General features: G+C 35.0%; 1 protein-coding gene across 3 annotated transcripts in view; it reads left to right on the top strand.

Annotated features, from left to right (window-relative positions):
- LOC128670583 (uncharacterized) overlaps positions 1-24,936 on the top strand; it is a 131,241-nt gene that overhangs the window by 74,009 nt on the left and 32,296 nt on the right. For 2 of the 3 annotated variants that reach the window (XM_053746360.2, XM_053746358.2), the window contains exons 2-3: positions 5,929-6,163; positions 8,942-9,072. In XM_053746360.2, the coding sequence (XP_053602335.1) occupies positions 6,094-6,163; positions 8,942-9,072 (201 nt within the window). In that variant the 5' untranslated portion in view covers positions 5,929-6,093. Of the gene's footprint in view, positions 1-5,419; positions 5,469-5,928; positions 6,164-8,941; positions 9,073-24,936 lie in introns of those variants that run through there. The other variant, XM_053746359.1, reaches the window with a different exon arrangement.

The following is a 24,936-nucleotide window of genomic DNA, read 5'->3' as shown; positions in this document are numbered from 1 at the left end:
CTCAGAAACAATCCATGATGACGTTTTCTACTTGTAGTCGCGTTCATCATGGCTGAAGAATGTCGTCACATAAAATATGTATCATTTACTATTAAAACTACCCGAGTAGGGACATCAGGCAGTGGTAGACGGCCAGTTGTAAAATCGTAGCTGAATCTTCAAAATTCTAAAGTTATTTTTCACCAGCGGATTCACAGCCCCGAACTCATCCAAAGGAATCTGCGGAGATGCTCTCATCTCCGTACATTCAGAGAGACTATCAAAACTATCAAGTCCATGTCTAACTTAAAATTTTAGAAAACACTCCTTGAACTGTTTACAAAATGTATGTTAGGAATGTTGAGACACTTACCAACACCTTAACCGAAAGTAAGGGTAAATGGCGCTAGAAAGTCGCACGTGCAGCCGCAGGCTGACGCAAATTCTCTATAGAAATAAGGGAAAATGTAGGTTTCTCTTGGTTTAGGTGGAAAAGTGAAACTATTTTGAACCCACTTCAAAAGAAGAGGCATTTTATTAATTGCGTAGCGATGTATTTTGTGTTATTCGATTACTCGAAAACACTATTTGATAAATTTTACTAGACTGGATTTGGCCCGAGCGGGACACGTTTGTCGTATGCGGTTTGAAAGATGGGTTAAATGGGCTATCTTCTGTATTCAGAAGCAGACAGAGAAGGATTTGGCGGGACTATATTAAAAAATCGTACCAAAACGGCCAGAATACGCACTAGACACAGACGAGTGGATGAAAATCGGAGAGGCCTTTACCCAGCCGCGATACATAACATCCACATTAACTTACATTACATAATCACAAATAATTTCTGTTGTTTTTCTTTTACAGCGACTCAAAAGTGTGTTTTCCCTCGCCAATAACTAGAATTTTAGAAAACACTCCTTGAGCGATTGTAAAGTGAAATTGTAATGTATGTTTATGATTTAAGTGTCGCTTTAACGATAAAATAGACCCATATATTTCGCGCCCGATCGTTTTAAAGATGGTTGCACACTCGACAACTAGGTAGTTGTTAAATATCTCTCTCATTTATTTGGTACTCTGGTTTCTTCCTCAGCCATAAATCATTCTAATGCTTGGATGTTATTTACATTTTCATCTTCACTTCGCATGCCCTTTGGTATCCTTCAACAAGCCAACCTTTTTTAGTTGGCACTTTATTTCAACATAGTCATTCCGTACATTAATTTCCTAAATAAATATTTTTTAGAATTTATGAAATCCTAATAACCAACTAAAGAAAACGATGAATCTAATAAAACCCGTAACAAAATCAGTGTATATTACGTATTTTGATGTAATTTTTGAGGTACATCGATGCACACAGATGGTCGCTGGACTATCAAATCACATTACATAACAACTTCATTATTTTACTTCATTCTGAACCTCATATACCTAACTATTCAGTAATAGCTTTCGCACATGTTCATCTATGAAGTAAATCTTCTTAGAGTTAAAGTTCACTGACTACGCGATTAATCTGTTACTGGTCCTAGCCGTTAATATCATCTGCAGTGACCATAACCACGAAAGTAGGCCCGTGGCAATATGAGGAACTATCAAAAACAGATAGGGCACATTGTTGTTTGCAGCGACAGTAGCGCCACGTCTTCGTGAATTCTTTCGTGGTACCAACGCTAGAGACTGTCCGTAGACAAGCCATTATGGTCTATGAAATATTGTCTCTGGCGTTGGAAAGCCGATACTTCAATAAATATATAACTTTGGTATTTTAAGCTTATATAGCTTAAACTGCACGTGCTTCCGATGAAGGAAAACATCGTGAGGAAACCTGCACACTGGGTGATTATTAACTTACAAACTGTGAAATGGAGAAGGCAATGGCAAACCACTCCATTAATAGTGCCAAGGGCGTTGTTGTGTGTGTTTCATTCGTTTCGTTATGACCACAACCCTCAGCCATGACAAAATACGACTATTCAGGAAGCTTAAACTATAATATATAGCTCATGGCGATTTGTACTAAACACATTGACCTTAAAATATTTCTATAAATTTACAATTTCTACACAAACTATTGGCTTCGTTGAAATCTTGTCGCATTCAACGCGTGTCATAAAATCATGCCTATGTGGTAAACTTTGAGGAGTTCCCCCGTTGGGAGCCGATCCTGAGCGCCCATCATGTCATGCATATTATAATAATGCATCGACTGTCATTAGTGTCCACTGACAGTCGATGCATTAGTTCATACAGAGTTGACATTTTAGGACAACCGGAAATAGGTGAAACATAATTAAATTTGATTACAGACAGACGGGTCAGGTGAGATTGAATTAAAATATTTAAAATTAATTAAGTATGTAATTAGATTTAAGTGACCCTTAAAATGCTAGTGCATAGAATAAATAAAATCTTCTAATAAAAAGCTACTTCAACAGCAAAACTAATAATTGAGTTTTCCAAGGGTGAATTGCACCGGGCAACTTTGACGTTGATTTTAACCGGCGCGCCGCTGACGTTTTAGACAAAATGGCTTACCTACTTTACGTTTTTCTGCGCAGGTTAAAGTTACAGTTGAGTGGTGCAACCAGCTCTAAGTAAAAGAAAGTAATCAAACTGACGATGTTGCATTCATAATGCACTTTACCAGTGCTAATGCGCTTTTATGACGTTCTCAGTGATGGATGTAATTACAATGAATTGGTCAGTTTCAGAAAATAAAATAAATTGAAAACGACAGAAATTCACACATTTCTATCTTTACTACATTTGCATGTTTGTTACTCTTTCACGCAAATCTGCTGGACCGATTGTTATGAAATTTGGTACACGGACAGAATATAACTACAGGGTACTTTTTATCTCGAAATTCCCACGGGAGCGAAGCCCCAGGGAGCTTCTAATTTTCAATAAATCTAATCCCACTGCATACTTCCGTTATATCCATAATAATACTATAAAAAGACTTGCACTTCTGTTTGTAATTAATAAACTCAAACTACTGGACCGATTTTGATTAAATTTGTCACAGAGGGGATAGATCGTTAATATATTAATGCAAATATCTGGATGGTTACTCAATCGCGCAGTCTATTAGGTGGATTTCGATAAAACTTGACTTTCATAGAATATATCGAGAAATAGATCTATTGGTTTGAAATCGCAAAATATACGACATATTCGAGTTCTTTTGATCGTGTTCGCTCACAAGTATAATTATTTCACAGCTTAAATAAATCTAAGACCAAAATAATTGATATATAGAGCCTTGATAGACGGAAAGGGAGATGTTCTTATAAAGATTCTAATTTACCTTTTGAGGTATGGAACCCTAAAAATCAGATTACGAAACTACCTTTCATATTTTTTTAGAAAAGTTTACCCAAAGTGGCACATTCATATAGATCTAATTCTGATGCATACAAATGTACCCAAACAATGGGGTCTATTCTGCTAATCGTGTCGTAATAATTTTATTAGTGTAACAGCTCAATTTTTAAAGATACCTTGTAATTGATTTTGACGATGTCTATATTATTTGACAAATCTTCAAAGATTAGTTTCACACAAGCGTTTTCATTCGCTAAAAAAGATGGATTTTCGTTTTACTAATGAATTTGTTACCGAAAATACTTTAATAACCAATCATTCAATTATATGTCTTTTTTTCAATATTAATAAGTAGTAATGTGAGATGGCTCCACTTGGCGGGGGGTACATTTTTCCCCTACTACAGGGTAAACAAAACATTAAAAACAACTTGAAGGTAAACAGGTAGACAACAAGACTCGTCTTAGAATTGAAATTCTGAAATAGTAACATGTCGTGATAGCCTAGCCCCAAGCCTGTGACAAGAGCCCTGATTTGTAACCCTCTCCCTTAATTGACTTTTACATATAGGAGAAGCAGCACATTCTATATTTCTTTCGTTCCCACACTTATAATATTTAATTAAACTACAAATGACTCCATTGAGATACGATTTTGATTTCACGTTAAGAATCGAGACCCAGACCTATTTCGTATGCGCGCGGCACCATCAAAGCGCAGTGTAATTGCAATTTCAAGCATGGTGCATACAGACAGCCCAGCCTCTTGTAACTAATATTATTGTCCTATATTACGGAGTTGTTAATTTTACACTAATATATGTTTGTGAATAGTATGAAGAATGAAAAGGGCAAGTCTAAAGGGCTTCGACTATGAACTTCTATTTTGATAGCTTATCTTTAATATCTTTAATATCGTATCCGCTTTCAAAATCACTACATAGATTAACAGGGTCGCTCAGATCTTTAAACCTACTATTTGATTTTGATGCGAGTTTTTTTCAATAGATAATGTGATCCCTATGAAAGGTTTAGATGTATAATTTACTATGGTTTTACCCAAGCGAAGATGGGACGCGACGCTAGTAATCTATATATATACTTCGATGGTTTGATACAGTACTTAGTTTTAATGTTATGTTCCTGAAAAACACTCGAATTCCAATACGAAACTTTCATAAAATAACCAATACTCTGTCTCTCTCATCCGCACGTGCTTTCTTTTTCATTCGCAACTAAGACGCCCAGGCCCATAGGCCACTTAAAAAATAAACCTTGAATTAATTAAATGATTTACGATTGATTTAATTAGGTTTGCTAAATCATTATTGAAAACTACAAAATAAAAGCTTAATTGCAAGTCAGCTTTTAAGTGGTAGTGTCAGCTGTTATGTCAGTACACATAAAACAAATTTAAATTTAGGGGATATTTAAATGTTTAGCTATACATAATGGTTCCTGCTTTAGAAAAGTTTGAATACCTATGTTCTATGGTAGGACCACATGCACCGCAAAAAATATATTAGTAACATAAAGTAAAAGCAATATCCATTGTGTCGGAAAATGCATAAACTCCTTTAAGTTCAGAAAAGAGAAATCTAGCGCAGTTAAGCCTAGCGGTGTAAACTAGTTGACAACGATAACCCACTGTTTGTGGAAATAAAGGGCTACTAAAATTTTTGCGGTTAAACGACAAAATTGAATTGCTTTTGCCCGATATGGGACCAGATACAATCAACAGCACATCAAGTTACGCAAATTGACATAGTTGTTGCTTTGCTATATAGTCTAGATTCTAGATCTAAAACTTAGATTATAGAAAAATTCCTAGTGACGTTTAAAGGTAGCCCCTATTTCATTTGGATATTGTCTATCGTATCCTCACTCACTCACTCACTCACTCACTCACTCACTCACTCACTCACTCTATCCATCTTTTTCTTGGCATTCCTTTTCTTCTATAACCATCAACCATAATTTTCAACGTTCTTTTCGTTAATTGTTTGTTTTTTCTCCTGATTAGATGTCCATACTAAGTAATTATATCACTCCTTACTTTTTTCTGACGGTACCTATCAACATTTATGAATGAACGACCAGTATCTCTCCGGCTGTCGGTCGACTCACACCCACCTCATATTGCTAACACTGCTCGTATGAACATTTATTAATACGATGTTATTAATTCGTTACATGATCTCATTTTGTTTTCACTGGCTCACTTTCCTTATAAAATATTCAGTAATATAAGATTGTAACTAATAATATTATTGTATATTTTTTATTGAATTCTATAATTATCAGTATTCTTTTGGTAAGAATTTTGACTTTATGTCTCTGGTACTTTTGTTTCTTTTTCTGCTAAACATAATTTTTTAGGCTTACAAATGTCGACAAAAATTTATGGAGTAAGAACTTTTAACAAAAGTCACAATGTTAATAAAATGTAATTATTTTCATCAAATAAATGTTTTGACGATCGAAAGTTCAAACTTAAGAAACTCATTTCTAGAAATCTAACTATTTAACAGTTCATTGTTTTCACCATTTTACTACACATGTTGAATAAGTTTTAAAACCATGTATACAATTAATGTTTTTCTGTTTGTTACAGGTGACATTTGGCCAAAATCGCTCATGCGCCCCACACACCCTTTCAATTCAGTAAAATCTCTAAACATGACAATGATTAGTGATATTCAGTGATAGTGATATTGTGTGTTGTTTTAGTAAATATCTCTCGTAAAGTGAAGTGTGCAGAACGTTGAGTTTATCAAAAATGGAAGCTCTTGAAAGGCGAGGATTGTTGAGGGCGATCGTAGCGTTCTTCTTCATATTTTGGCCACATTGTAAGTATTAACTAATACATATACATTTTAGAAACTAAATAAATAAATAAATATAAATATATCAGGACAAATCACACAGATTGAGCTAGCCCCAAAGTAAGTTCGAGACTTGTGTTATAGGATACTAACTCAACGATACTATATTTTATAACAAATACATATACGAGTATAGATAAACATCCAAGACCCAGGCCAATCAGAAAAGATAATTTTCCATCTTGACCCGACCGGGGATCGAACCCGGGACCTCTCGGTTCAGAGGCAAGCACTTTACCACTGCGCCTGTACTGTAGATATGTAGTTATTGTAACTTTAGATATATAGTTAACAAATCATATTATGATTCGTTAACTACATATCTAAAGTTGCATATTTTTAAAATTATTTTCAAGGAGAATAAAGTCCGTAAATATGAAAGTAGAGTGGTAACTGGTAAGGGAACTTTAAAATATATTTACTACACTAGAAGACAACATATTAACAAGCCTTCTGAAAATATAACATTTCTTTTTTAAATATTCATGTAAAAACCTCAGTCTCTTGGTATTATCTCTCCAGACTCGGTAGCATTTCAGAGAGTAAAGATACGTATTTAGGTAATAGATCTCTGTCCCATACAAACTGCCTACTCAAGCGTTTGCAATTTTTTATGAATACCACTGGGTTTTATTACTGACTTATCAGCTGGAGGCTTTCTCTCGAGGCAAATATATGAAGTTGTATTTGCATTTATATTGACACATTATTGATTACCACTTGTACAGAGTCTGGTGCCAATACACTACCAAGCGGTGGTGGTGTAATGGTTAAGACGCCCGCCTGTGGATCGAAAGGTCCCAGGTTCGAATCTTACTCGTGCCACATGACTAAAGACTAAAGTCTACCAATCTGACTCATATATAGTAGTTTTCATCGACCACCACTTGCTTCCGGTGAAGGAAAACATCGTGAATTTAATAAGAATAAGAAGTGAAGTTAATAAGAATCAACCAGTGTGCAGGTCTCCTGCACACTGGTTGATTCTTATTAACTTGTGTGTGAAATTGAGAAGGCAATGGCAAACCACTCCATTATTTAAATGCCAAGAAAGATGTTATGTGTGTTTCATTCCAAGAATAACCACGACCCTCAGCGATGAGGAATACGACTATGAAGAAGAAGTACAGAGTCTTGTAAAATAAAACCGAATATAAAATGTATTTAAATATAAGCAAACTTATCGATTGTGACTTTCTATGAATACAGAAAGAAACTATGTTAACTTTCAAAACTTGGAAATAAAATTGTGAACTTCGTCCCTAAATTGAAATAAAAAGCGGTCACAGAATAATCATTTTCAAGGATACTTTATTGGGAATTCTGTTTCCATACCTGATATTAATGAGTTATTTCAAACAATATTATTGTCATTTAATTATCTGGAAAAAACGCAAAATGTCTGCTCTTTGCGCAATCCTCTCTATATCTAGATTGTAGGTACTTACATGTTGGCTGTGACCCCAAAATCTTCAATCCATCCATCTCTTTTTGACCTGAATGACGGAAAATCACAATTTAAGTATGCGTTTGACATTATAGCAGACAATACATAGACAAAAATGCAGTCAAATTAGTCATTCGCCAAAAATATTAAGGAGACTGCGTAGGACACAGCCTTGAAGGAACCGGTTTCCGAATTCACGAGGAATGCTCCTAGGATCCAGTTTTCAAATTTCGTAGCGATATTGACAAAGTCGTATACGAAAGGTATTACTAACATGAGTTACATAACGTTTCGTTGGACGTTACCCCATATAATTGGATTCAGAGACAACGTATTTTTTCTCTTACCAAATTCATGTTATACGAAATATACGATACTACCGATTCGAACGGTATTCGATTGATTCAAATATACTCGACAAAGAATAGGTGAAACTTAAAAATATATTTTCTTTTTAGAAACCTCTTTATATATCAGCCGATACTTCAAAATTTTAATGGTTTTTTTACTCCTACTCCTACGCCCCGGGCTTCGCGGCTTCACAACTCCGAAGTATAGGAAATCTCCCAAAATATTGACTTTTATAGAATTGAGCGAAATATAATATTTTTTAAAGATCAAGAATCACTTAATTCTTTCTTCTTTTCGAGCGTGTCAGATTTTATTCAGGTCGCCTAAAGTCATCTGACATGACTTTTACAACTGCCTACCGATCTATCTAGTGGCAAGTAGTTACACTAATGAACTAAAACTGTCAACCAGTACGCAGCTGCGCACGTGTGAAGGTTTCCTTACGACATTTTCCTTCACCAGAAGCAAATAGTGGCCTGTGATATATCAGTAGCTGCTGCTACTATTAAAACCATACGTGTTGTTTATTGAACGCGGGCTAGTCAGATGTCTGATAAGGAAACACAAGACCATATATAAAATCCATGTATAAAGTTCGCAAACAATTTGTCATGGCTGTTACGTGGGTGGGCTAGTTGGATCCCATCTATTCCCCACGTCATGAAGAGGATATTTTCAGTTTACTGTATAACCAGCGGCCCGTTTCAACTTTGATGTTTATTCCTATAAACTATCAGCAAGAAAAAAATAATGCGAAACACAAAGGCCACGTTTAGCTGTATGGTGGGTTTGATGGAATCTAGATTAAATTAGTGACAGCATGCGCTTCTTTCACCTGTGCTTTGGAATACGGCAGTAGACTTTAGTTTTTAGTACATTTTTGAGTCATGTAAATCATCATAAAGTTGAATAATGAATTTGAATGAACTGTAATCCCTTACCAGGTCCAGTGGAGGGCCGCAACTCGACCAGGATGTCGTACGTGTGCCCCCCCCACTTCATCCGGCTCGGGCACAGCTGCTACTACTTCAGCGACACCCCAGCTAATTGGCAGGAGGCGCTCTTCGCGTGCAAGGTACGTCTGTCTATAGAGAGACAGATAGAGCATACTTCTGTCTCTCTCTGTGGTGTCCTCTGTGACACTACAGCATAGCATTTAGACCACATTTTACGTGAAAATACTATTTATAAACATGCTGTAGTGATTCGAATATAACATGTGTCTAATAAAAGTACATATTAAACGCTAGAACTTGGCCTACAGCGTACTCCATATAATACATAAGTATAAAACTCAATAAATATCGTGCTGAAAGTATCCTAAGTAGAAAATCCGGTTCGCTGGTCCTTATGCTAACTGAATATTTTAAAGATTTAAATATTCTATATCTTGACATATTAGTAGTATTTGAGAAGAGGCATTAAAATAAAGAAACGTCCAAATATGATATGCCGTAAAACGTTGCATTGCGTTTATCTTATCACGAAAACTCCTTCACGGCAAATCCTTGGCAACTAATAATTTTACGATATTCAATTAACTGCATTACAAAACAGCAATAAAATACCTGTATAGGTACGTACATTGTTCTTAGTTCGTTCTCGCATCCTCGCGTGTTCCTGTTTTCATTCGCGGCTGTAATGCCAAATAACCTAAGATCTGCTTAACAATCAAAATTCAAAGATTCGTCAGTTGTTTTGCTCCCGGCCACCTGCCTGAGGTCAACCCTCTTTGGGAATGCTGGAAATCACCAGGAGCACGCTCAGATAATAGAGAGTGAGAAAAAAATATTGACAGACAGAAGGTAAAATATAACTAGAGTGTAAAATATTTCCTAGTTACATGCAATTGTGCTTGTCCAAGTGATTTAATTTGCATTTACTAAACAAACTGACTCTTTCACCTTGTACAATTCTCTACAAAAGGCAAACTCTAGAAAGCTGAAACTTTTAGCATTTCATTGACCACACAAAAGGCTAGAATAAACTTCTTTTTGTAAAAAGTATTTCAATTTAGAGAATTGCTCTCAGTGGAGAGTAGTAGCGGACTTTTGCACTTCCAGCTTTTAAAGCTTCCCAGGGCGGAAAAGTTATTTATGAATCCACAAAACTCTTTGCCGGCGATTTAGTGCATTTGGGCGTCAAAATATTTTTTTATGTTTGTTGCAAAATTTCATTATACATAATATAATATAACCGGCCAGTACCCGTATGTTAGAAATTTTTCATTTCGAATAAATTGTCAATCCATTCTCGAATTCGATAGACTGCCTAAGTATAGGCTAACGATAGTTTTGGTGATGACGCAGCTATATATCAATATCACTATGATAGCTGATATGTGTTTGGACAACACTATAAGAAATTACTGAACGAAACGAAAAAACTGTCTTTCTTTTGCTTAATTAAATATTTGTCAGTACGATTTTTTTTTCAGAATTAACAAGTCACGCTTTCTTTCTCTTTGCTAACAGCTACTTCAAATCATAATTGTTGCCAGATTAATAAAAATGATCGCTGTGACAGTAATTACAATTTAAACTAGTGCTTCACAAAACTAAATAATGTCATTACACGTCATCTTCATGACATGTTACGAAATCATGATAAATGTCGTAGGTAATGATAATAAAAAATGACTTCACACTTCTAATAGCTTCCAATGTCATCGCCCAAGTGATTAGACAAGTACAGTACTTGCACAAGAGCAACTAATATATTAATTCAGTTGACCACCTGTCAACAAGTTGATTCGAATTTATCGTTAGTCGTAAAACTAAGTGGAGCGTCCTTCAATACGGCTCTGTAGTGTTGCCAGGGAGCAGGATGGAAATGATTTTGTTAATAATCAGTGGCCAGTATTGATTTCGGAATTATTTATTTTATTTTTTTGTGGCCAGTACTTCGTATCGATTTTATTTTCTTCAAACATCTAGTAATTAAAGTGAAGTTACATTTTATTTAAAAATCTATATATCTATGTTTTTTTTCAAAGTTACTCTATATTCGGGCATAATTTTAGCATGTGTTATTTATAATATTAAAATAGTGTTAAAGTACTATTTCACACTGTATGTCAAAAAATTAACTAGTAAATTGACAACACATTCTACATCTACAACGTAACCGAGAACAACGGAGCACATGGGAGCAATGGGTAATGGCTTTAAGTCCTCTAAAATTAACTATAGATATTGCAATGCCACGCCAGCAAACGTGTCTATTAACCTTGCAAATTTTACGATTATTATAGTTAATATTACTTATAACAGCTATAAAAGATGTGCAGTTAGTGATCATACACTTGTGCTTACAATCCGATGACATTTTGCAAAGGTTGCTTGGTTTAACTTTTATTTATGCATTACTAGCGACCCGCCCCGAGTGAGGCTTCGCACGAGTGCTATATAATGCATGTTATATACATACAAACCTAATGACGAACGAATGACTTCTTGAATCACGCTATCTGTATTAAACAACCGCATCAAAATCCGTTGCGTTGTTTGAAAGATTTAAGCATACATAGAGATAGACAGCGGAAAGCGACTTTGTTAATACATAATCTAAATATGTATTTAATACTATTATGTATGATAATTATAATGATATAGTGTGTACTAATGACATTTCTCAATCAAGAAAACAACAGAAGAATATGTCAATGATTCAAAAAGCTTTCCACACGTCCGTTGTTTAGACCTGCCGTACTGTACAGTCGACAACATATGAACCTACCCAAATACATTGCAAACTCGTTCCTATTACCATGGTATAAAGATCCATGCAGGGTAACTTGACACGTGGCCGCCTATTCTAACGCCAACACATGGATCATCACGAACACATATACTACTAGGATATTTTATCCCAGTAATAAAAACAGTACCACACTGTGTGGTCTATTTGTTTGAGAGCTCACGGACCGAATCAGATCCATCGCGTATCTTTCTTAAAATAACTTATTTACGGCTTTCATTGTTTATGTAACCATTAGTCATAATAAAGATCTGTCTGTCGAATTCTTTCAGAGAAATGATAATACGGATCCTAGGCATATGAACGATTTTTTTTTTCTTTTTAGTTAAAGCGCTCTAAGCACATTTTTTTTATGAACATAGTTTGAGATATCTGAGAAATTTTCGAACGATGAAGTTTTCAGCTGTGCCGTAACAAATTTTATTTATACTAATATTATTTTGCGAAAGTCGACAGACTTGTCACGCTTTCACGACTAAACCGCTAGGCTAATTTTGATGAAATTTAGAATAGTGTACAGCAAGCAGAGTTGCGGGCAATAGCTAGTTTCTTAAGTATTATTCAAAATAAAAAAAAATTAAATGAATAAAGACTGCATCGAATCGAGTTGGAATAAATAAATAATAGCATTGAGTCCCGCTAACTAAATAGTTTTCGCTTATCGCTTCGTGGAAGTTCGAAACGAGCGTTGATTTACATCGTCTCGTCAGGCAGCTCGCGACCAGACTATTTCTAGACGATTTCCTATGCTAACCAGCTCGCATTGTTCGCGGGGCTCTACTCCGAAACAACCACCTACATCGAAGGTTGCAACGACACTTACGGTGGGACAAGACTTGTAACACCAAAATCTGAATATTAAAATCTCGTCCGAAAAGTGTTCCGATTTTGGTGTTTTTACTAAAATAATGCAATATAAATAAATAAATTATAACAATTTATCATACACGTTCCGTTAGTTTCAATTTTTCGCCTTTATCCCTTGCGGGGAAGATAGAGCCAGGAGTTGCGGAGTTTTTATTTTTATGTTGTGCTAACACGTATATCCGGGTGACACTTTTATATATTTAAGATATTGCTATTATATTAGGTATTGAAATATAAAAAAAAGAGATTTGCTTCTGAGTTACTCGTATGTGTGTTTGCTGTTCTTTCAACTGTCGACTCAGCAGCATGCAATGTAATCACCATTCTTCAAAGTAGATCCCCATTTTAGTATCTATTACGTGTTGCGAATGGCAAGTCCATATATATTTTATGTGCTTGTAGTTTGTAGCCCTAAACTATACGACTTCTGTGTACTGCTGAGTGGGCCATGAAGGCTTGCTACTAGGCGATTTAATTAAATTAAACTAGTAATAAATTAATAAGGTTGTTCTTAGAAATTACGATAGGCGGCTTCTTCTTCACCTGAGTTAACTATTTAAAAAAAAGTCAACAAGTTATTTATGACCAAATGTTGTCAGGAATTTGAATTAATATCAAAGTTGTATATGGGATGTAATGAATTCACGTAACTGACAATTAAAAAAATACAACTATAACTATACTGACAATATAATGAAAATTCCGATCGTATATAAACCAAAGATCGAAACACTGCAGACAATTAATTATTCCTGACGTCAATTTCCAGGCATCTGCTGAGAATCATTTAAATAAACCATCATTTGAACTAGAAAGCGTCAATATAGGACATGTCTAAACGACCGCAGACAATGTAGGTGACTAATTAACCCGTGAATGCGATCTGGCTAACTCGACCCACTGGGAAGCACCGTAAACTTTTATCACCCCAGACTGTGTCAGACTTGTTCTAATAATAGTGCAGGTGTTAAAATTGAAAGAAAACCACAGAATCTCAGTGATAAATTATTACGATTACTATGCAGACGGTATAGTAACATGAAAGTGCAAAAGAATTGGTATCGGAGGTGCGTTACGCCCAGCATTAAGCAATCTATGGCATTGTACTAGCTGGAATTAAAGGATATAATAAACTAATAAAACATAGCTCTTTTATTGCGAGTAGAAAACTGTTTTTAATATTAGGTCAAAGTTTAGTAAATAAATATGTGTAATCATATTAAGTGTGTCAACTTTGACGTTAACTTTAACCTGCGCAGAAAAACGCAAAGAACGCTATTTTATATAAAAGAGGGCGGTGCGCAAGTTAAGTCGCCGTCAAAGTTAACTGGTACACTACCATCCTCAAAAATGACGATTAGTATATTGGCCGGTTTTTTAATATAAATTTTTGGCTGTCTGGTCAAAATTCCTTATAAAAAAGTATTATCTATTTCCTTATAAAAAAGTATAAAAAAGTATTATTACTACCTTGCTAGTTTGTGTATTTGATTTTTGAATCAAACCAGAATCTAACCCACGAGGATTATAATTACATGCAAATTGAATAAAATCGAACAGGATTTTTTACTATCAATGTTTTAATATCAATGGAAAATGTGCGAGGTGAAGTGAGATATGGAATGGTTAACTCCACGACACAATTTCTTAGCCTAGTTTCTGCCTATTTCCGCTTGGCAGAATTATGGTGGTTCCAAAGCCTAAGGAAATGGAGCCAGCCGTAAACATCCAGTTTGGTGTGGCAAAATATATAGGTGTTATGTTGTTGTCCAGACATGTAATTGGGAATTTATGTATCGCAGGTCGTACATGGATTAGATTAGCACATAATAGCAAGGATGGGTGTAAAAGAAGAAAAGCCTATGCACAGCAGTTGTCAGAAAAGGCTGAGATGATGATTAAGATGACGTATCTTGTATAAACTATCCTAACTATATATTTTTCAGAAAGAGATTTTCGTTGGCTTTATAGACCTCATACCTCCATCAGATTCACGAGAATCTGACGCAAAGGGTTGATACTGTTTAGTAAATTTCGAAATATTATTAAAGTTCCAGCATTGAGAAGGCTGGCTTCTAAATCTCAGGGAAGTGTCGAAGAACATGCGCCTCCTTGAGACGCTGAGCCGTATCGTCGTACTAAGTAAATATGAGCTCAATGATGATTCAACTCCACGTACATAACCAACCCAACTGTCACTGACATCATACGTCTAGAAATTTCCAAACCTAATAAAATATTTACTATGCAACATGACGTAAACGCCCTGCGTGTTCGAGGTGTTGATTCAATAACAATTTGTAGTAACATACGCAATGTGTGGTGTATAGTAGCTTCCTACGCCAGAACGTCATATTGCTATTTTCTGGCGTTGCTTCAGCCGGCCTTCGGTAACCAATTACTGGAGATTGTGAGACCAGAATTGACATTTTCCCAAACCAAAGGGTTCTTTTAATTTTATAAACTACGCTCTTCGATGCAAGCAGTTGATTAACTAGAAGTATCATTGACAGCTTAGCCTTCACAATTTGTTAAACTTACTCAATTTAGTAGTACAGATTATGGAACTACCAAATTTAATAATAAAATTTCCCAATGTTATGAATAAATTTAATTATTTACTAATTCTATCGTCTTCGCCTTAATCACTTGTGATATTGCATTGATTTGAGAATGATACCTAATAAAGGATATGATAAACCTTGAACATTAAATATTTCCTACTTAAATTCGTCGCGTGCATATATTTTACGTCTTCAGAAAGTATTACTTGTTAATTTTATCATATTACATAACATGTACGTACATTATAAACTGAGCAAATTTTTGCACGCTTTCTAGCAAAGTTAAAAAATCGTGAACCCTATTTGGGAAAGCTATAAGGCTTGATCAATTACCAAAGCTTGTCTTTAAAAAGTATGAATCTGTCTTCGAATACATACAAAAAATATACGCCTATATAAACTGATGATGTTGTACACTGACCTTTCCTAGATCATACTAGATATCACGGTGCATATAAGTAAATGTCATATTATGAAACGCCGCGTGACAATTATATGCAGCCACTAGTTGATGAAACAACTAACATCATAGTACTATTTAATTGATTGCCCAGCTAATTTGCAATCACCATAATTGGATTATGGATCAAACATAAATCCCCATTTAATTAAAACGTCTTTAGCATAATTACAGCAATAACAGAAACGTATTCTCTCATTATATTCAATCACTTAGCGATTCATCACTTGGTCAGTAGTAAATGTGTCACATTCCGACCGATTGAGATCAATTCTTGGATCAATTCAATGATGACTGTTGACATCATCTCGCCCTGCTTACACAATACCTATTAGTTCTGTTGCTCCTCCACTTGCACGATGATATCATGCCACCTTTGAGAAAAAAGTGCCCTTGGCTATAGCAGGTGGATCGAGCAGGTGGACCTTACACACGTCGGCCGAAAAGACTGATTTACGCCTGCTTTAATACATTTAGTTATACGTCCACTATATCTGAGCGAAAATATTGACACGGAAATCGCATAAAAACTGATAAAAGTGAATAAAAATACGAATACTTATGATATTTTCAAGCCAAGCAATCCGTAAGCTTATGACAATTTAAATTGGTATGAAAATTTAAAATGTTGAACAGAGAAGTTTTAACAAATGTTGAACAATTGTTAAAACTTTCCGAAATGATAATTCACGTTTTAATCAGCATTGGCAAAGGGGTATTTTGAGGAAGATATATTTTGAAACCAGGAAACATTTTCGAAAAGTGTGATATCCTGGTGTTGCAGGCGATGATAGGCTGTGGTGATCAATTACCATTAAGAGCTTAGTACACAATAATGGTATAAATAATAAACTTTATCACGCTTCGTGACTTGCACACACTTTGAGTATTGCATTTGAGTCACTGGACTGTGTAAATGAATCTCAACAGATCTGCTCTGCATACTAATGGCTCCAAACTGAATAGCAAATAAACCCAATTGTGGAAATGAACTCCTTGTGTGATTCTCGGCTGCAATTGGTTGGTGCGTTGCTCTTTTCGCTAATAATAGGCTTGGAAGTGTGTCACTGAAATTCAGGGTTGCCGAATTGTGGTTTTAGCATTTAAGAGACAGAATTTTACGCTATTCGCACTTTGCTCCCGTAGATTTTCGGTATTAATAGAACTCTTAAGTGCTTTTCCTGATTCTTGTCGTGTACGTGTATAAATTTTTATCTTTGATAAAAATGACAAAGTATTACTTTCAGACATGATATTTTTAACTTAAGTCTTGTCTCTTAGTTATTATTTAAATAAAACAACTTAAGCAACTTTGATATCATTATCTAAAACAAAAAAACCTGGTTGTATAGCAATTAACTTGATAATTCAGTATTTTAAATAATTTGCGTTGTCATTGCCCTATTTTTATAGGAAGATAAAATTAATAAACAAAATGTACCTATATGTAATTAGATGTAATAATTGAAGTTAATGTAATCTTAGGTCCTTGAGTCAAAGAGTTTGTGTAGCTGGCTTATAATTTTAAGTTCATCCTCTTCAAAAGAGAACCAAATATATTTTCTCATTCACTCCGAAAACTATGTTGCCTACAGTTTAAAATACTATAGAGATATTACAAGGTAAGGTCAAATAATCCATTGCTTACACAGATGCAGGGGAACAGACAGCGGCACAATTACGCATGTACTATCAATATAATATGACATATGAATATCCATTGTAATAACAGTAAAAGTGATACTTATTAATTGTATCATATTGCATCATTAGGTAGTATAAAACAAAGTCGCTTCCCGCTGTTTGTTCCTATGTATGCTTAGATCTTTAAAACCACGCAACGGATTATATTGTGGGCTTTTTTATTACATAGTGTGACTCTAAAGGTAGATGTACATATATTTATTAGTTTTACCCGAGCGAAGCCGGGACGGACAGCTAGATAAATAATGATAAAATTAGTATGGTTACATATTATAAAGATTAATAATACAAATTTTCTTGCAGAGATTAAATCGTCAAACCTCTTTGAGAATGATTTTATAGTCTATCAACTACCAAGACTATGTGTCACCTATAGTCGCCTTTTACGCCAGACACGTGACGACATGCAGTGGTCCTATTCTAGGATACAAATATGCAGATAATATTCTAATTTCGTGTATTAACTAGTGTTATGGCACTCCCATATCATATTACATTTCGCTAATATTAAAATTGGTTCCAGTTTCCAAAGTTGATTGTCCTCCAACTAGCATAACGTGGCTGTTGACCGGGACAGCTTCCTTATTTTATTGGCCCATTATGTCATTAAATTCACAAGGAAAAAATATAAACATCGATCCGCTTTTGAATCTTCAATCGATTCGAAAAAAAATCGATCTCATATCTATGAGATCGATTTTTTTGTGAACGATGTTTTGTTTTATTTCGTAGTATTTTTGCCTCGCTGTATTGTTTATGCTGTCACTTTATATTACTATTCGTTGTTTAGTTTGCAAACAATCGACGTCAAGATGTACATTGCTTGCTTTTGTCAGGTATCCAATGCATCTCCCTAAAATGATTAAGCAATGAGAAACATTTTTTATCATATTATAATTATCCCTCTCTCAACTACGCGTGTTCCTGTTGATTTGGGGTTGTACCGCCGCTACGGCCGTTGTCAGCAAAATAAACAAACCTTACAAGTTTGAAGATTCGGTTGTTATTTACAAATGTCCACTTGCGTGACGTCAACTCTCCTTGGGAATGCTATTGTTGTCCATCAGTTGCCAAGGCTATGTGTCCCTGTAACCTCATACGACATCCACATGAAGATTAGAATGAGCCTATTCTGAAGCGGAACCACACCGTCAATCACTATTTGTTTTTAGTTTTTACTTATTTCAAAATACACACAAACGAAGTTGCGGTCACAGCTAGTCATATACAAGTACCTATAAAGATTAAGATGGTTTGTGTTCCCCTTGCTATTGGTGTTAAATAATCAAAGTATCTATCACCTCAAAGTAAATCACAGAGAAAATAACGAGAAATAGTTTAAACTTTCCTTTAGTGTTTAGAACTCACGAGGTACCAAACAATATATCTGATTTCCTATACGAACACAATGAAGTGTATAAGCGAAAGTAGAACGTCCAGGCTTTGTCCACCCCGAAAGGGGAAAAAGACGTGAGATACATGTACATAAATCTACGCAAAATTTCAAAGATTCAAGATTTAAGGCTCCGCTTTGTGGCAAGCTCAACACGCAAACGCTTTTAGGGTAACGAAACCTGTAAATGGGCTTTGACAGTGATGGAATGCATCGTATGACTCGAACTGCACTCTCTTACACGGAATCCTAGGTGAGCGACGAAGGCTGCACGACCCGATGCCACGCTGTGTATGAGCGAGTCCACAAGTAAATGGATCCACACATTTGATTAAAACAAGTGTTGCATAGCCCTTGTCGCTCACCTAGGGCTCTGGGTGAGAGGAATGGGCGTCATGCCGTTTAACTTTCTGTACTGTAGCTAAGTGGCCTGTGATTTGTTCGTTGTTGTGGCAAAAAATCCCATTTAAACGCAACGTGCTGCGGGATATGTATGAGTGATTACGGCATGTGGTTCCGGATCTAGAATAGGAACTCTTCATATTTTCCCGTAGATATCGCACGAGGCGACCAAGAGATCATAGACCAAGATAACATAGCCTTCGGCTTAACGGCCTCACCATAGATAAAAGAAAATATGGGCCATGCTAAAGTACATTAGAGTACATTAAAGTCTCATTAAAGTATATTGGAAATACTCTTTTACTCCAAAACTCCGTGACATCACAATACATTACTGTCATACAAGCTCCATATAAAATGTTGTTTTTGATATAAGAACAAAGTGTCTAATTCGACTAGTTGGAGAATAGCCAATTTAGACAAAGTTGCATATCACTATTTTCTATATTCTTACTTACCTTATCCTAACTAATATTATAAATGCGAAAGAATGTTTGTTTGTTACCTCTTCACGCTCTACTCAACCTATCTTCCTGACAAATGTCAGGAAGCAAAATTGCTTACATGTAGTTTGACGTATGAAGAAGGACATAGGGTACCTTTCACCCCGGAAAAATAACTGTTCTCGTGGAAAATTCACGCGAGCCAAGCCGCGGACAAAAGCTAGTCAAATTATAATTGACAGCATATCCTGCTGGCCTAGATGATGTAAATTGGAAGTATTGGTTTTATTGGCGGCCAGACGGTGCATTCAATTCGACCTCCAGACGTGACAAATATCATGCTGTGTTTTATGCTTTATCGTTGCAGCTGTTCAATTTGACCACTCAATAAAAATGAAAATGTGAACTAAATACTCAATGAAGTTAAACCTGTTAGCGCGTCAACAAATCAAACAATACAAATTTAGACAGAACTAAACTAAATTAAAATTTTAAGAAAATCCCTTTTTAAGGTGCTGGCATAATAAAAACTATTATAAGTGACTAAAAAACTTGACAGCAAAGAGGCAACAATAACATTCCCAAATGGCTTTGAGGCACCACATCCGGAGATATTCCGTATTCGTAGTACTATTTCCTGTCTAATTTTCAAATACAACAACTAATTTCTAGTCCGAATACGTGTTTTCTTAGGAGCCCTAAACGTGTACACACACGTGTGTGTGTGTGTTGACATATTATTATGTTGAAAATAAATCAAACATTAGTTCAAACCTATATACATTCAAAAGTATAAAATAAATATTTCTCTCTAAGTAAATATATTATTTTTTTTTGAGAAATTTTAAGCCTATCTTTACCTTCTAATAGTTTAGTGTGTGGCGTCTCAGTTGGAACAAATCGATCAGACAGATTGTTCATTGAGTCACCACAGGGCGTCCACGCTCTATCGATTGACCGATCATTTACTTCTATTAAGTAAACTATTCTACCCATTACATATCATCTTACAAATTACAAATTCGTTATAAACATAATAATTTTATACAATATGATTGTACGCATCATCATTCAATTAAAACTTCCGTTGTACAGTCAATTGACATATCTGTGAATAATTTATTCATGACGGATAATTAACTCAGTGTCGCTTATTGGTCATTTGAATTCAGTTTATTACTTTGATAACACTTTCAATCACAATAATTATAAATTTTAACCATTATGCATGATTTTAATTGAAAACGTTGATTTTAAACTTTAATATGAAAGATATAATAACAATAATCCACAAGATATTTGTATCGTACTTCAAAAACACTCAAAAGATTATGAAATTGATTGGAACATTAAGGACAGCATTTATATGTATATCATGTAAGTAAGTATTATTATAAATTTCTAGCAATGTAGTTTTATTAATAATCTCTAAGACATTCTTTATTTCTTTCCATAGGTCCCAAACATTGGAATGGATTCATTCCAAAAAATACATTGATACATAAAATATGATACCAGTGTTACCAATAACTTCGATAAGAAAGAAAGAGTGGACCAATTTACGTACAGTCAACAACACATCAAGTCACCCTGCATGGTGCCTCTTATGGCGCGGTAATAGCGGCGAGTTTGCAATGAATTTGTGGGTAGGTGGATGTGCTGTTTACTGTACAACACTTGGTCCAAAAAAATTGATATTTGTAGAGACGTTTCGCAAGAAAATGCATCATCTTCGATGACAAATTTAGGGATGTGTGTCAGGGCAGCAGTTTGTGTGCACAACGTCACATAACCTAACCTAACGTAGAATAATCGCAGATAAAGTCACTCATGTTGTAAATCTTTACCCACAGCTTTTAAAAGTAACAGACACGGCACATACTGTACCGTCGTTTATTCCCAATATTCCTATTGCGCAAAAAAACCAATGAAGGAAATGGGAATAATAGAGTACTGTCTAATAAGAACGGGTTATATATAGGTATATTAGATTGTTGTAATGTTTTCTATTTTCGACAATTATACTTGCAACAAATACTTGCAATAAATATTACTCGTATTTACCAAAATGTGATTCAAATCAGATTGGATTTTTAGTAGCACATTATACTTGACTATCACTTCACATATTATTTAGTACATTTTAATGTAGAACACACTGGGAATTTATGTAAAGATAAAAGTTTAGATAAATGAAAAAAGTACTGAAAATAGACGATGCATCTCGATTCTCGACTTAGTTCTGTCCGACGCAACGCTAAGTGCATGGCGTCACGCAATCTCACCATAGATCACCCAAAGAATTTTGTTGTTTTAGCGAATCTTAGAATGTTGATATTTATTCAAGCATTACATATTTTTCTATCGAAATTCACTGCAAATTTGCAGCTATCACCGCGTCATAATTGGTCTACATAATTCAATTTGATATGAGGTTGACTGTATTGAAACAAGAAAACAGTATATGAGAATTTCTGATTATACTAATCAGAAATACATATTACGTATAACTAAACCCTCTCTGGCAATTTTCAGTTTCTTTAAGAATGATATGATACAGTTTTCATTATTGGTTCGTTTGATTTATCCTTGCAATAATTAAATTACAATACCTTTCATTGGTCGTTTATTCTGTAAGTAAAACTGTATTCAAATTACATCGTTTAGATGTCGTGTGATATCTGTAGTGACAATAACAAGTGTGCAATAAGCCCAACATCGTAATCAAGACACATCTTTGTTGTGCCTCGTTTGATACCACAATAGCCACATGCCTTTCGCGATTCCATCTCAATCGATCTAGGTGTCTACGCTGCGTCTACTTGACTGGCTCCTTGAAGTGCACACAACATCCTTACATATTTGTTCCTACGTTTCACTTCGAACTCAGAAACTACTGCACGGATTTTCATGGGGTTTTCACCAATATATATATATATAGTATGATTCCTGGTTTAGAGGTATAATTTATGTATTTAATGGAGCGAAGCCGAGTCGGGCCGCTTTAATTTAGTATTCAAAAATCGTTTATGGCCAGTTAAAAATTATTCGCAGAACCACTTAGCCGTCTGGATCTAGATACAACTGGTAGATTTTCACAAATGTTTCGATTCGATCGATCCTTGGTATGTGTTATAATTTGTGCTAAAAATATCTATTGCTGACACTGGTGTCAGATTTTATTACATTTACCTAAAGATATCTGATTTGACTTTTATCGCCATCTAATGGTAATAGATTTAATCATTAGTGGTAGTAGATTTCAGATTGAATTCGGAGTGGTCACGCCGCAAAAGCTTTCGTAATTTTTATTTTTGTCCAATGCAAAATTGACTACTATATGTTACGGTCAAACGGATATAATTAGTTTGTATAATGAATGTGCCCGTGCAGTGTTGTCTTCGTTCCCCGCTGTCTCCTCTGTGTCAAATTGCAGTTTTCTCAGAAGCTGCGCAGTGCCAACATTGCTCGGTGTAAAGATTGTCGTCCATTGTCTCACTCTCATCTCCGCATGTTCCCGGTTGCGTTCGGGGCTGTGAAGCCGCGAAGCCCATCAAGCCGCGCCAAGCCGGTCAGCGTAAAAAATAATCTTAAAATTTTGAGAATTTGGCTGTGATTTTACAAACGACCATCTGCTTGACGTCAACATTCCTTGGGAATGATATATGATAAAGCCTAGACAGCTAATATGAGCCTATCACCTGCTGTCTAGGCTATTGCCTATTCTAGCCTATTTTAGGGCGGAACCACAAGCTAGTCGTCCACTGTATCAACATGAAATCAACAACACATCAAGCTATCCGAAGTCGTTGCAAATTCGACCCTACTGACGTTACATACATTTCTATGCAGGGTAAATTGAAGGATGGTGAGGAACTTAAGAATATCAGTATTTACCATTTCTATTGCTAGTAATTTCTTGTACAATATACCTACAAGTTAAAGCAAATATAGAGCGAAGTACTTTTTTCTTACGCACGTATTACATAATTCCCAACACATTTTTGAAGATTTAAGCAAAAAAAAAGAAACAAAATGAAAAATAAATAGTGAAAACATATAGTGGAAGGAGAGCTTAATGCTATGTTGTATGTTACCAATTGCATTGGCAAGCGTTTCAGTCTCTGTTATATTACATTGGTATTGTTTCCAAAGTTCGACAGTAAACTGTGTGTGCTCTGTCATAAACTAGCAAGGCCAGTATATACTATAATAAATATAATATTATATATAGCGAATTAGACTTCTAAAGCTCTCAAAATACTCTTTAAAAAATCACACGATAATTTGAAGTACTTTATATTTGCTATATTTGTTACTCCATTTAACTTAAAATATAAATAAGGCATTTTTAATCTGATATTTCTATATGCGTGAAGCTCTGGATGACAACTAGTAGATATCCTAATATTATAAATGCGAAAGTTTGTGAGGATGTACGTGTATGTTTGTTACTCTCTAATGCAAAATCTACTGGACGGATTGTTATGAAATTTGACACACGGGTAGTATATAATCTGGAATAACACACAAGGTACTTTTTGTCCCAAAATTCCCATGGGAGCGAAGCCCAAAAGCGCAGCCAATTATTAATAATAACATGTTATTTAACTAATATTATATTGCTCTAATCCAATACAGTATGTTCCGACAGAGCAAGACATGGCAATACGCATTTTGAAAATCGGTTTCTATTTAAAAGATCAGTTTTTCCATTCCACTATAAATAAAGTAAATACTCGCACTTCGCGGGTACAGTGGATACCAAGCTTTGTTTGATTTGTGAATTTGTACGACCGATGGCATTGGCATGCTATACAGTTCTATTTTATGACCAATAAGACACTTGTATTGTTTCGAGAATTCGGTTATATATTATCCTATAGTGTAAATAACTATTTGAAGTAAATGCGATAAGTTAAGTTAGCTAGTAGTTTGTAGCTTTAGTAAATATTTTGTAATTCAGAAATTAGACCTTCACATGCACTTTTTCACATTCTATATGACTTTTTGACATTCTATATGACGTGAAAAAGTGCATGTGAAAATGATTTGAATTTGATTTCGGAGACAGAGGAAATCTTCTTTAAAATAATTCTTCTTTATTTAAATCCTTAGATGCTTTGTCTAAAATCTACAACAACTTCAGTTCATAAATCCTCTATACCCATATAAAATAATACCATTGATTTGTTTTGTATAAATTAAAAAGAAAAAATAACAGAAAAAGTAGCCAGACACCTGATCGATCTCACCTTTAAAATAACCACATTAATCATCGCCGAGGCTCACAGAAGCGTCCATTAGATAAGAATTAATAAGTTAATTGGTAGTCTATATTTGATCA

Source organism: Plodia interpunctella, chromosome 6 (assembly GCF_027563975.2).
Source record: "Plodia interpunctella isolate USDA-ARS_2022_Savannah chromosome 6, ilPloInte3.2, whole genome shotgun sequence".
Taxonomy (NCBI): domain Eukaryota; kingdom Metazoa; phylum Arthropoda; class Insecta; order Lepidoptera; family Pyralidae; genus Plodia; species Plodia interpunctella.
The sequence above is the reverse complement of the archived record's forward strand: the minus strand, read 5'-3'. Positions and strand labels throughout refer to the sequence as shown.